The sequence below is a fragment of the Aethalodelphis obliquidens genome, unplaced genomic scaffold (assembly GCF_003676395.1).
Source record: "Aethalodelphis obliquidens isolate GAN/ISIS:26980383/991018 unplaced genomic scaffold, ASM367639v1 scaffold2, whole genome shotgun sequence".
Classification (NCBI taxonomy): Eukaryota; Metazoa; Chordata; class Mammalia; order Artiodactyla; family Delphinidae; genus Aethalodelphis; species Aethalodelphis obliquidens.
Window position 1 is genome coordinate 33,211,163 of NW_020837946.1, and position 13,689 is coordinate 33,224,851.

Consider the following 13,689-nt stretch of genomic DNA (forward strand, 5'->3'; position numbering starts at 1 on the left):
AAAGAAAGAAAGAAAGAAAGAAAGAAAGAAAGAAAGAAAGAAAGAAAGAAAGAAAAAGAAAGAAAGAAATAGAAGAAAAAATTTAAAAAAGAATAAGGAGGGCACGAAAGACAGCTTTCCAGGAAGCATGTGCTGACCTCCAGAGGCCTGTCCTCTGCGTAGCACTGGCTCCTCATTCCCAAAGAGGAAAGTTACTTGTTATTTTTCAGGGCTGATTTCCTGGGGTCACATACACTAGTGTGCCATGAGATCACCCTGGGTGTGGATTTGATAATTTCCATATTTTCTAAGAGACTAACTCACGGACGGCTGTCTCTCTGGGCGTAACTCTCCTTCCCATCACATTTATATTACTTTTAAGTGTTAATGATGAATTAACAGTTTGTGGGGCCCCACAAGCAGCCATCATTCCGACGAACACCCACACCCTTTTCCTTTGTTTTGAAATGTGGCTAGAGAGAAAGATTCTTCTGGACAAATACATATCCAATTTTTTGTCATCTCAGCTATATATCTGATTCACTTCTCAGAGTGAGACCTCCCCTCCCTGTTTCCAGATCAAATGAAAGCGTTTGGTCCAATCAAGAATCAGACGAAGTATTTCAAGCTTTCTAGCTTCCGAAACCATGCATGAATCACTGGGTGGAGTAACAGAAATCAGACAATACTGATTTGAGGGAAATTTCTCTATTATCTCTAAGAGAAGATTTTGTGTTAGGTCGGAGGACAAAAGGCACAGCCGAGACTAGTTCCAATGGCTGGAGGTACTTTAACTCCTTATGTGGGGCTCAGATTAAAGAGTGGGGAGTTGAGAGGCTTTGAGAAAAGTCTCTCCAAATCGCTTGACCTGTAAATCGTTTGATAAAACAATTCTCTTGACTATGTGGCTCATCTCCCTAACGTTTAGGGGCCATCAATCCTGGCTTGATGGAATGTTTCCAGTGAAGGCTCTATAGTCACTGGAATGTGCAGTACTGTTTTTGCTTATTATGATCAAGTATCCTAACAAACAAATGATAGTGAAAGGGGGTTTGGGAGATGGGAGGAAAGAAAATTAAATCCTTAAAGAGGTTTCTGGGAGGTAGTGGTAAGAGGAGAGAAAGACAGTTGAAAGCAGGAAAGAAAGCTATGCATTGGGGTGGTTTTTCATTTCACTTTATTCATTTAACTGATATTTATTGAGTGCTACTGTGTGTGTCATACAAACAAACACATGAAGAAGCAGAATGATTTTAGATGGTGATAAATCTATGAAGACAATGAAATGGTGACAGGATGGACTTTGGTGGGGGAGGGGATGGGGTTTGCCCTTGGGTGATCAGGGAAGACCTCGCTAGGGAAGTGACATTTGAGCAGAGAGCTGGGTGACAAGAAGGGGCCAGTCCTGGAAGGATCTATCTTTAGCAGTCAGTGTAGCCTGTATCTGATTATTCAGAGGGGTTCTTTGAAAAGGAAAGTAGAATTCCTGATATCTAGACCTGTTCTGCCCCAGCCTTCTGACTCCATCCCGGACCCTGTGAGGTACCCCTCTGTTTTCTAGGTGGTAGAGCCATCATAATCGACGCTTGTAGCTCTTAAAGATGGCAGAATAAATAGTAAAAGGGAGTTAAGGCCTCAGGGAGTAGAGGGGAGAAGAAAACACAAAGAAAGGGAAGGAAAACAGGGCAAGTAGAAGAAAGTGGAGATGCCTGAAGCTTTTTCGTTTTTTTCTGTGTACGCTTCAGTGGGAATGATTACAAAACTGATGGCAGGGTGAGATGCTTAGCAGAAAATCAAAATCCATTCCTTCACCTATATTGTATTGTAAATACTTTAATATTATTATGTTCTGCTAAAAACACCTGGAAGCCTTTCTTTTCAGGAAATGAAACAATAAAGATTAATGAGTTAATTTGGTAAATCTGATTTGAATTGCACAGAAGCCGTTGTGTAAGTGCTTGGCATTTAAAAAGTTATCTGACATTTAAAAGGAGATGATTGTTAATGAATTCAAGAGCTAATCTTATGCTCCGACAGACTGAGCCATGGGAAATCCAGGTTTACTATCTTGCTGTAAACATAATGTGATTCACTTGAAAGCCAGAACAAAAGAGAGCTATCGGCTGTTTACTAATATCCATTTGCACACATATATAATGTAGTAAAACTAACAGAGGACGTCCATTAAACAAAATACATATCATTTCTTTTCTTATTCTTGGGTTACACTATCTGAGCTACAAACTCAAGGAGAAACCCTCTCTCCAATAATTTTTCCTCCGCCTTTCAAGTTGTGTATTTTGAAGGGTCACCAGCATGGGTTGGCTCTGAAGTCACTGGAACGTCTTACCTTAAGAAGGAAAAGGAGATTCTAAACCCAACCAGCTAGATCTCCACCTACGGGTCCCACAGAGCCACCACAGACACAGATCTGTCACAGGCAGCTCTTTACTTCTCCCACTCCTTTCTAATTGGGGTTCCCCATCCCGGTAGCTGCGGCTTCGTGGTTCCAAGAAGAGCTATGGTCCCTCATTAAGGAGGCTGCAACACTCTCGTTGTCTGTCTCCCACACAGCTCACAGCCTCCTTCTGCCTGAGAGCAAGCTGCTAGGAGTCTCTGGGAACCTGTGGGCAAGCTTGAGCTGGAGGAGGAAAACAGAAGGAAGGAGGGCCTCTGTAGCCAAGACCTGAAATACGCTACACACCCCACCATTATCTTAATGCATGGAGAGTGGGGTTGGGAGGCCTTTGCTGAAACCCTCATGTGGTCCATCAAGTTGTCACATCAAACCTCTATGCACACAGGGCGTTTGTCCCCTCCTGTGAGCAAACAAAAGGAAAAGAGTCAGACGCTTCTTTGGACCACCGGGCCCCCCTCCTTGGCTGACAGTCTGTCCTTCCACTTTCCCGCAAGGTGAGGGTCCGGGTGGCTCTGAATCCCGGTGGGGATGGAGAAGTCACTGAGGGTGGGGACCAAATCCTGGAGAAGGTCACTCCTGCCTGGCGCTAGGAGCTCAGGGGTCTGGCAAGTTCCCCTGTGCTTGGCCTTCCCAGGCCCTGTTATTTCTTGCTCTTGTCATTCTGTGGAACTAAAAGTGGCCAGTAGGAATGGGGACATAGGTGGGGCTGAGTGGGGCATGGAACTCTGCTGGACTCCCTACGGCTGGGCTTCCTGGGGAGGGATCTGAGTAGGCCAGGGGCTCTGTATACACTCTTAGCTCAGGTTGACATGGAGGGGACCCAGCCCGTGCAAGGCCAGCCACCTGGCCACCCTGAGTCCCACTCTGAGAACTTCTCTCTGTTTAGGTTTCCCTGGCCTGGAGAAGCAGGAGAACTTTAGTCTTCAGAAGGCCAGACGGAACATCAGGATCTCAATTCAACAACCTGGGCTGCTGCATGGCCTCCTTCTGAGGAGCAGACGGGACCCCAAACCGCAGCGTGGTTCCATCCACCGCAAGTCTGCCCAGTGGTCCATGTGCCTGTCTCCTGCGTTCATCTTGGCCACCTGACATCCTGGCCCACTTTTTATGTTCTCAAGGCAATTTGGTGCTGGTGAAATGGGTCGAGTGGACAGTTTTAGGAGGGCTCCACAAGGAGGCGTGGGTGGAGGTACAGTTTTGTTGGAAACCAGAGAAGAGCTTTCTTGTTCCCCTCCTGTCGCGAATTTTAGTCTTCATCCACTTCATCCTCAACTCTATGGAAGGAGATTTTTACATCCTTCTAAGCATTTACAAATTAGCCCAAGAGCTAGCAAACAGTGGACCGGGAAGAGAAACACAGCAATCTCTAGTCTTAACTTCTATGAGAGACTCATGTGGTGACTTTTGTCAACTCGTTAAGCTTTCTGTGCCTGAGTTTCTCTACCTCAGTGTTTTCCTCAAGGAACTTTGAATAATGAAACCCAGGAGACTTTAATTCCAAGGCTTCAACTATCTGGAAGTAAATCTTATCTAATTGACATTGTTCTAACTGACATTGTCCTCAGTTTAATTAAGTGCTTTGTTGACACAACAGAATCATTGTTTATCTGGCTTAGCAGAAGCTGGAGGAGAAAAAATGTAAGCCAAAATAGTGACCTCTTCTGCCCCAGGGGAGATAGAAGATAGAGCTTTTTCTGTGAGGGGGTGTCTGGCTACATTCAGGCTGGAACTCTGCCTGTATTTGAGAGATGATACATCCTGTTTTAGACTTAGATGGGGAGATGGGAGGTGGTGGGGTGCAGGGTGGGAAATCTGAACAAGTCCCCAGCTCCTTCTAACCCCAAACTTTAACCCCAAACTGTGTGACTTCCTTGTTATGTTGGCTCCAGTGTGACTTTTCCAATGTGACAACTGAGAGACAGGGAATCTCAACTTGCAAACTGATTTCATTGTAAAAAAAATGAAATTTTCACTAGAAAAAGAAATGTTACCTGTGGTGCTTTGATTCCCACATGGGCCCATAAAAACTTATCTAACCCATAATTTAGCTTGGCTAAGGAGCTGAACTAGTCCTGGTAATGCTGGAATAGCAGAGGGCTGGAAGAAGAGAAAGAAAGATATCCTTTTCTTTTCTGCCCCCTTCCCTTCCATTGCCCGCCTGTCCTCTGACCTCTCACTGTTCCTGGGCAGCCATGTGCTGGGGGAGTTGGGGCGCTGCTGGATACGGGGTCCTCACTACAAAATTCTCTGCTTCATCCCCCGCCCCTCCCCCTCCCCTCGGCCTTCAGCTGTGCTCCCGTAAGGGGTAGGGAGAACAATTAAAAAACAATCCACAATGAGATATGAGAAACCCAAAGGAATCTGCAATAGGTAGAATTACATAAAGTAGTGAAACAAAATTCCAGACAGCATGGAGGATATTTGAGGTGTCTGGGCTTGGGTGTTGAGGGTGGGTGGAGTGGAGGAGGGGCGAAACGGTAGGTAGATTGACTTATAGCCCTTTAAGTTATTCCTGCCATTCAAGCTTCTCCTCTTCTACATCTGCACCCTTAGATTGTACACAAGCTCCGAGTTCTGTTTTATAATAGCTTTCAAGCAGAGGGCGAGGGAATAGAATAATAATTCCTATTGTAATTTATCAGGATTGCCTAGTGACAACATTGTGCTAATCCTTTTCCATATGTTGTTTCATCTAATCATTGTCACGACCCCATGAGGAAAATATCATTGTCCTTTGTAGGTGAGGAAATTGAGCCTCAGAGAGGTTAAATAACCTGCCTGAAACCACACAGTCAGTGTGGAAGAAGCTGGGATCTAAAAGCAACTTTGTGGGATTCCCAAACCAGTAGGCCTTTTGGCAAGTGCAGGTAGCATGTTAAATGGGGCCCCGTCTGTCATGACATCTGTTTCCTCATCTGTAAATGACAATAACTGTACCTACCTCATACGGCTGTTTTAAGGATTAAGGGAGATAATTCTAAATCCTGCACATAGGAAACCTCAAATACATTGGCTGTTATGACCATTTAAAAAGACCCTCTTGATAATGGAGGGATAATTATTGAAGCTTATGATAGGTACATGGAGGTTCATTATACTATTCTCTCTACTTTTGCATGTATTTGAAATTTTCCATAATAAAAAGAAAAAAGAAAATCAGGCACATATCATGTGTCTGGTTGGATCCAGTAGCCAACAGATCAATAAATACAGACTTACTGGAATAAATAATAGTTGCAGTGAAAATTCAACAAATAAAAGTCTCGACTTTGTAATTAAAAACAAGTCCCTCTCAGTAAATTATCCTTAAATTGTCAATGGAGTTTTGGGTTTGACAAAGTAATCCTGTGGGTAAGATTGAGCCAGAAGATGAAGTTTGCTTAGATCTTCAAAAAAACCTTTGAATCAAGTTCCCCAACCAAAGCTATTTACAAAACCAAGGAGAGCGGCGGGGCGGGGCGATGGAGGGGGCAGGCTGAGGGGGGAAGAGCATGGAGCTGGGGAAATGCTGTGCCATGCCTTTAGAAATGACAAACAGGAGGATAGAAGGTGGGGAGGAAAGGGAACTTCTCCAGGTGAGGAGATGCAGATGGTTAATTCTCCCAGGCATCCCTGCTAGGCCCAGTCTCACTTATCAGCCTCCAAAAAGATCTCCAAGCAGGATGCCTAGTGACACATCCAATCTGCACAAGACCCAAAGCTTCTCAGAGACTGAAACACCAAATCATGGCAACCAACAGTAGGAAGTATTCTGAGATGGTGTGAGGTGTTAGAGAAACGGCAGCTGAACTTCTGTATCATTTCCCTGGAAAGAAAAGAAGTGTGATCTCCAAATCCTACTTAGAGGCTTTTTTCCAACCAGGACATGGACCTTAATGTCAATAAGAGATTTATTTGTCAATTTTTCTTTTTTTGAGGAGCTACCGTGTGCCAAGAACTGTCCTAAACATGTGAGATGCTAGGGTGAATAAAGCAGAATAAGAAAAAAAAGTCTGTCTTTAAAGAGTCGTAGCTTGCTCTCTCAGAAAACAGCAAAAAAGTTCAACAAAAGGCAGGGTATGGTTCAGAAGGACACTGAAACAAAAGGCTACCTTTGTACCTTGCACAAAAACTTAGTGTGTCTACAGGTGTTCTATTTTTCTCCTGAAAGAAGAAGGCTGAAAGGGGAGATGAACACCATCTGTGAAACCACCAAAGAAACAGATGGGGTAAACACAGGTTCATTCAACCTAAATCCTTAGTGCGCTAGAATTACAGGCTACTCTTTGAAATCCAAAAGAGGTACATTTAGGACACATAAGATCAAATATGAGTTTATACTGTTGTAAACTCATGAAACCTGAACTCAAGAGACAGTATAGGTCGAAAGAGAAGTGGCTTTGTGAAATGGGAAAAGGGGACATAATTTTTGTTTAACAGGATTTTTAGGACGCTACCGAAGTTCTAATCCCCACAAAGCAAAAAAACAAAACCCAAGATAAAGCAAGTGAGAAAGGATGTTTGCTTTCTCTAACAAAGGGAGAAAACCGACAATGTCAAAACTCGTGAGACGGTTTCTTATTTTAAACAAAGAGATGCAATGATTCTTGGGGAATCTAATTGAAGTGTGAGCTTCTACTTTGATACTCTTTACTGACAACCTCTCTGCCCTGACAACTCCATAAACCAGCGGGCTCAGGGCCAGTCTTGTCCCAAGCTTACATAGATGGATCTGAATGGATTAGAGAGTTTCACACTTTGAGATCCAGACTTTTCAGAAAAACAGGTGAATTTGTTGCCTCCCACCCCCACCAAAGTCTAGGATCAGAGGGATAAAATGCTGAAAAGGGGCTGAGATCCTCAGAAGGAGCATTCTGATGGTCTTACCCAATAATCTAATAAAAACCTAATTAATGTTAAATAATTTCAACTAACAGTAGTTAAAAAATAATGGCACTATGGTCTTGACCCTTGTTTCGCTTGCTGTTTACTGTGACTCCTCATCATTTTAAGCTAGACTTGAATAAAACCAGCTCTCCTCATGATTCATTTTTCCTCCTTACAGGGAGAATTTTGAAAAAAAAAAAAAAAAGAAAAACAATGACAAACCAGGAAGACAAAATAAAAACAAAAGACTCAACCCAACATAGTCATAATTTCAAACGAGCATGACAATTTCAAACGAGCATGACTGCACTTTTTTGCAAGCATTATTTGCAAGTCTTTATAGATACAGTATTTTTTGTACATAGTTGCAGTCATAATTGACATCACTTTGATTTCTACTTTTAAAATGAAATCGGTAGTTTGCAATGTGGGGTTGGGCTGGGGTGTGTGTGATTTTTGCCTTCCAGGGGACGTTTGGCAAGGACTGGAGACTTTTTTTTTTTTTGCTGTACGCGGGCCTCTCACTGTTGTGGCCTCTCCCGTTGCGGAGCACAGGCTCCGGACGCGCAGGCTCAGCGGCCATGGCTCACGGTCCCAGCCGCTCCACGGCATGTGGGATCTTCCCGGACCGGGGCACGAACCCGCGTCCCCTGCATCGGCAGTAGGACTCTCAACCACGGCGCCACCAGGGAAGCCCTGGAGACGTTTTCTGACTGTCACCAATCAGGGGGTTGTGCTACTGGCATCTAGTGGGTAGAGGCTAGGGATGCTGCTCAACATCCTATTGATACAATGTTGTGGGGAAAGCTCCCCACAACAAAGACGATCTGGCTCAAGACTGCAATGGTGCTGAAGGTGAGAAACCATGTGTTAAACCTTTTGTATTAAATCACAGTATCTATGATGAACAAGCATCACTTTAATGCCTGAATTAAACCCCTCACAATTTAGTCATTTCTCTGGCTGTTTCCAATTTTTCTCTATTATAGATGCTGCTGCAATGGACATCTTCACTCACTTTTTTTCTGCTGAATTATTTCCTTAGGATAAATTCCCAGAAGTCAGAAATACTGAATCAATGGGTATGAATATTTTTTCATGTTTTGCAAGTCACATTGCCATTTTGCTTTACAAGTGGATTGAACCAAATTACAACCCACCAGAAGTGTATAAGTGTACCAGTTTTACCAAAAACTCATCAGTTGTGGGTGTTACCATGAAAAACAGGTGAGAGGAGGCACACATCTCAAATATAAAATGGTACCTCCAGTTTGCCTCAGTTTGAATTTAAATTGCTACTCAGGATGAATATTGTTTCCACATTTGTTTTCTATTGCTATTCTTTTTGATATGAATTGTTTATGTCTTTTGCTTATTTTTCTAACGGGTTTCAATGTTTTTCTTTCAAAATTGAATGGGATCTTTACCAAGTATAGATAGTAATGCTGCTGTAGTTAATTCAATTATAATTATTTTTCTTACTTTTTTTAAAAAAAAGTTTTACCTCCCCCCTCCCCCGATCAGGATAGATATGTTAACACTTCCTGCTAGAATTTTCATTTACAATTTTAATACTCTTTTAAGGTGCTGGTCACTTCACCCAACCTTTCACCTCTATCTACATAGAGAGGCCCTGGGGAAAAGGAAAAGCTTCTCTAGCGATTGATGTCAGCCACCGAGGTTAAGAGCAGGGCTCGGTCTCTGACTGTACCCCCGGAACTAATATCCCTTAATCAAATGAAACTCCTTAAGAGGAGCCACAAGGCAGAAAAGAAAATATATGTGAAGGAGAATACCAAATTCTGTGAGGGGTTTGTAGGACCTGCATTAAAAAAAAGGGCACCATACCTTTAGGAGTTCAGAACTGGCAATGCTCCACATGCTGCTATTAATATGCAAAAAATGCCTTCATAAATACTTGATTCTGTTCACAGTGGGGAGGCAGTTCATTTGAAAGAGGAAATGGGAGCTTGGAGTTGAGACATGTCTGCTTGTCTCCTTTTTCTTTTTTTATTTCTCTTTTCATCTCCACATTTCCCCTTGCAGGTTTCTTCCCCCTCCTCCAACTCCTAGGAAGTTGTTGATGTCAGTGACTACGCATTTCTATTTATGGATTTACCGCCGAGGCCCTGATTCTCGGCCAGGTGCGGAAGAGGTGCCTCAGTGAGGCGCGAGTCCCACGGTCTGCCATCCTGTGTCGGGGGGCGGGAACCCTCCTCCTTCCTGCTCACGCCCGCAGCGCAGACCTCCGCTTCGGAAACGCACAGCGGAGGTTTTAAAATCCAACCAGTAGGGGGCACCAGAGGCGGCCTCCAGAACCCGGTAAATCCCGGAAGCCAGTCACGTCTGCAAAGCGCTGTCTGGCTTTCTCACCCGCCCGTCAGAAATGGGTTTCCAAATCGAGGTATGTGACTTCTCGATAAAGCATGGTGATAACAACATATCCCACCTTTGGCTTTTTTGTTTTTTCCCTCGCAGCTAGCACACTGATAAAAAAGTAAAGGTATTTTGTGTGACCGAACTCCTAATATGGTCAGACCCCAGTGAAGGGAGGGAGGGGGTGAGTCGGGCGTGGCGGGGGGCGGCAGTAATGGAAAGGAAAGAAGAGCAGAAACTGCTGATGCTGATAAAGATCAATTTTGTGTGATGTCCTAGCCCGCTTCAGAGTGGGAGGGCGACAGTGGAAGGAATCCACTGAGTATGCCAGTGGCCCGTCAGGGTACGTAACCGAAATCTGCTGGGCAGAAATTTGTTTCTAAATCCTTCCAGATGATTTACAGTAAACATGAAATTAGTCATTTCCATGGAATAGGTTGAGAAAGTAGGGAAAACTGAAGTCAGTGATTAATGAAGAGTCGTTAGCCTCAAGAAGTAAGGGGGAGGGGAGGCAGGGAGGACACCGCCCCCTCCCGGACCCCACCCCCCTTTCTCTGTGTTTGGGGGGCTGGTGGGGCTTCCTATACTTTTCCTCAGATGGTTTTGCTTTGGGGTCTACTACTAAAGGAAATAAGACTACTGCGACTTGAATAAACCAACTGGTGGGAACAGCCCCCCTCCTTTCACGAGGGAGGCACAGGCAATGCCCCGAGGGAGCTGGTTTGCCACGGCTGCCCAGGGGAAAGCCAGGATTAGAGCTGAAGACCCTCAGTCTGCTGTTCCTCTTTCTGACTGCAAGGTTCATAATTCAGTCTAGGACTTAATTTGACATGACTGAGCCACTCTTTTTTTTTTTTTTTTTTGCGGTACGCGGGCCTCTCACTGTTGTGGCCTCTCCCGCTGCGGAGCACAGGCTCCGGACGCGCAGGCTCAGCGGCCATGGCGCACGGGCCCAGCCGCTCCGCGGCATGTGGGATCTTCCCAGACTGGGCCACGAACCCATGTCCCCTGCATCGGCAGGCGGACTCTCAACCACTGGGCCACCAGGGAAGCCCTGAGCCACTCTTTTATTGCAGGTGATATGAGGTCTCCTGGAATACAACCACGGGGCTGTGTGAATTTGGAGAGTTTAGGGTTATATGAGGTATTTGCAAGGCCTTTGCAGTTGTGGAATTATCGAATGACAGCACATTTTCCTCAGTCACAGACTCTCTTGAAAAAGAAAACCTTCTAGATCCCTTATAAAGGGTGTCTTCAAAGCAGGCACGTAAAACAAAAACAAAAACATGCAAATGTTGGTTCTGTGGTTCCTCAGTAGCAGTAAGGGTCGACTGGGCTGTGTTTCAGCGCAGGGGAGGCCTGACCCGGGCCCAGGGTCCTAACAGGGAGAGCTCAGGTTCTTCCTCAGAAGCGGTTAGGCACACACAGGAAAACAAAGCTACCTTTATTATTACTGTTTTTTTAATGAGTGTGAGGGAAGAGGAGAAAGGCAGGAAGTTGGAGATAAGGGAGAAACAGAGACCATGCCGGTGCCACCCCCAGTCCTGCCATCCTGCTGTCGCCCAGCAGGGGGAGACCTGAGAGAGCCCTGGGCTGTGGGGCTTCTGCCCCAGCTTCTCTGAGACCCGGGAAGCTCTAGGAATTCCCCTGAGTTGTCTCTCTAGAGTGAATCTGAAGACAGTGCCAGCCTCAAAGCTTCAACTGAAGGAACAAATTTATAAATATTTGCGAACATACGTCCTTGAACCACTAATATATATATATATTTAAATTGGTCTCCTTTTACGTATCTGACATGGGCAAATGTTAAATCAACTTTGTTACATATTCTTTTTTCTTAAATTAATTTATTCATTTATGGCTATGTTGGGTCTTTGTTTCTGTGCGAGGGCTTTCTCTAGTTGTGGTGAGCGGGGGCCACTCTTCATCGCGGTGCACGGGCCTCTCACTGTCGCGGCCTCTCTTGTTGTGGAGCACAGGCTCCAGACGCGCAGGCTCAGTAGTTGTGGCTCACGGGCCTAGTTGCTCCGCGGCACGTGGGATCTTCCCAGACCAGGGCTCGAACCCCTGCATTAGCAGGCAGATTCTCAACCACTGCGCCATCAGGGAAGCCCGGTATTCTTAATCTATTCAGATAAAGCATTTTTTCCCTTTCTTCACAGTATCCTTGCATTTTTTTCTTGATTGCTATTTTTTCCTCCCTATTAGGAATGAGAATTGGAGTAGAAAAATGGGCCCATTGGCACAAAGTCTTAGTGCCTACTGCCTCGATGGAGGATGCCTTTCTGTGTTTCCTTGTTCCCTTTTTGACTTTGCAGAAGTCAGGGAAAGGCCTATTCAGCTTATTTGCACACGAGAAGAGCCAGACAAAACAGTCCAAGTTGAGTTAAGACATTCCAAGTCTATGAGTTAAGGAACTTTTGTGATTTTATAGTCTACTTGTCTCATTTAATTGATGAGGCAAATGAGGCCCAGAGAGGTGAAGAATCTCACCCAAGGTCACACAGCAAGTAGGGACAACAACCCCAAAGTCCAGTATCATGCTCATGCAGAGTCAGTACTGTACCTGCTTCTCTGGCTTTTGGGTCAAAGGTGAGGTTTCATTAAGATTCATGCGAAGATCAGTTCTGGATTCAGTGTTTGCTATGATGAAAATCAGAGAGAAAAGGGTCAAGGTTGTCACACCTAGGTCTCATGAATTTTTATATATACCATACCCGTACACACCTAGCTCGTATGTGTAAGATTGGAAACACACACATGCCTATGGCATTCATATTTACTCACCAAATAACACATGTAACCTCTACAGGCACAGTCTGAATGCCACCTTAAATATAGTGTTGAGACTTTATATTCAAATTTCTCTTTTCTTGTTTTGGTTGCTCTTTAAAAGAACAAAAGTATATTCTTTGTGCTACTAAAATTCAGATAAAGCTGAAATTAAGAAGGAAATATTGATGGAAAAAATCTGCTGATCCTGTTGAATATAGATTTTGTATGATCCTACTTCACTGAGGTAGGAAAATGCTTCTGCAACCTTCCAGATAGAGAGATCAGAGACTTCCCTTTTCCCTCATGTTGTGGAAGGGCAACAGGAGAAGTGAAACATGAAGCAAACAAAGGCAGAGGCCAAAAGGGGGCTGATGGGAGGGAACTAATGGAAATCATGGCGCTCACCCTGAAGCAGGCACTACACAGACACCGATATGTGGTTGGCGTGTAATCTGCACGACTCTCCTCCATGGTTGTGTTATTGTGTTATCATACTCTCTATAGGTCTGGAAGCTGAGGCTCGAAAGATAAAGTAACCCACCCAAGGATGTACAACTAGTGAGGTTTTGAGGAAGGATTTGAGTCCAAGACTGCCTCACTCAAACCTCATGCTGCAAAGGGATAGGATTGATTTTGTTTTCCTTTTTTTCCCCTAAGAAAGTAAATTTAATGTTTATAAAGGAATGTTTATTTGAGGGACAGATTTAGCTAAGTGCATGGCTCCCCTGACAAGGATTTTAGTCTCTTGTGTGGGACCAGTGTCCAACAAAAAGTTCTTTACATACTTGCTACTCCTAAGTAGCTCTGTTAAGAGTCTGGCCATATGTGATTCTGCATCTTTGCCTCTTTGACCTAAAGCCTCTACTCATTCCTTGTGGGCTGACCTTCCCTTTTCTGTTGTTTCTCAGCTGTTCTCATCTATCTTGTTTGAAAATGGCTTCTGCACAGATTTAAAACATTTCTTATTTAAGACAGCTGGGGAAACTGAGGCCCAGAGAGTGACTTCATGTGACTGACTCAAGGCCATACCTTGAAAGAGCGCAAGCCCAGAACCTGAACCCAGACCTCCTGACTTAGCCTCTCCTACTCTCCCCTCCACCTCACACTGCCTCCTGTTAACCTCACTTGGTCTTGCCACATCACAGCTGCTTGGCCCGGATCCATCCTCTGCACAAATCCAGCCCAACAGAATTGTGTTGCGATGAGGTTCACTTCACTGTGGCTTGGAAGGAACCATGGGTCTCTTAGAAATGAAACTTATAAATTCTAATGCA

At 44.5% G+C, this 13,689-nt stretch overlaps 1 protein-coding gene across 1 annotated transcript in view; it reads right to left on the reverse strand.

The window, feature by feature from the left end:
- KIAA2012 (KIAA2012 ortholog) overlaps positions 1 to 13,689 on the reverse strand; it is a 110,267-nt gene that overhangs the window by 43,014 nt on the left and 53,564 nt on the right. Inside the window, 1 exon segment of the mRNA XM_027123866.1 lies at positions 12,207 to 12,283. Within this exon segment, the coding sequence (XP_026979667.1) occupies positions 12,207 to 12,283 (77 nt within the window).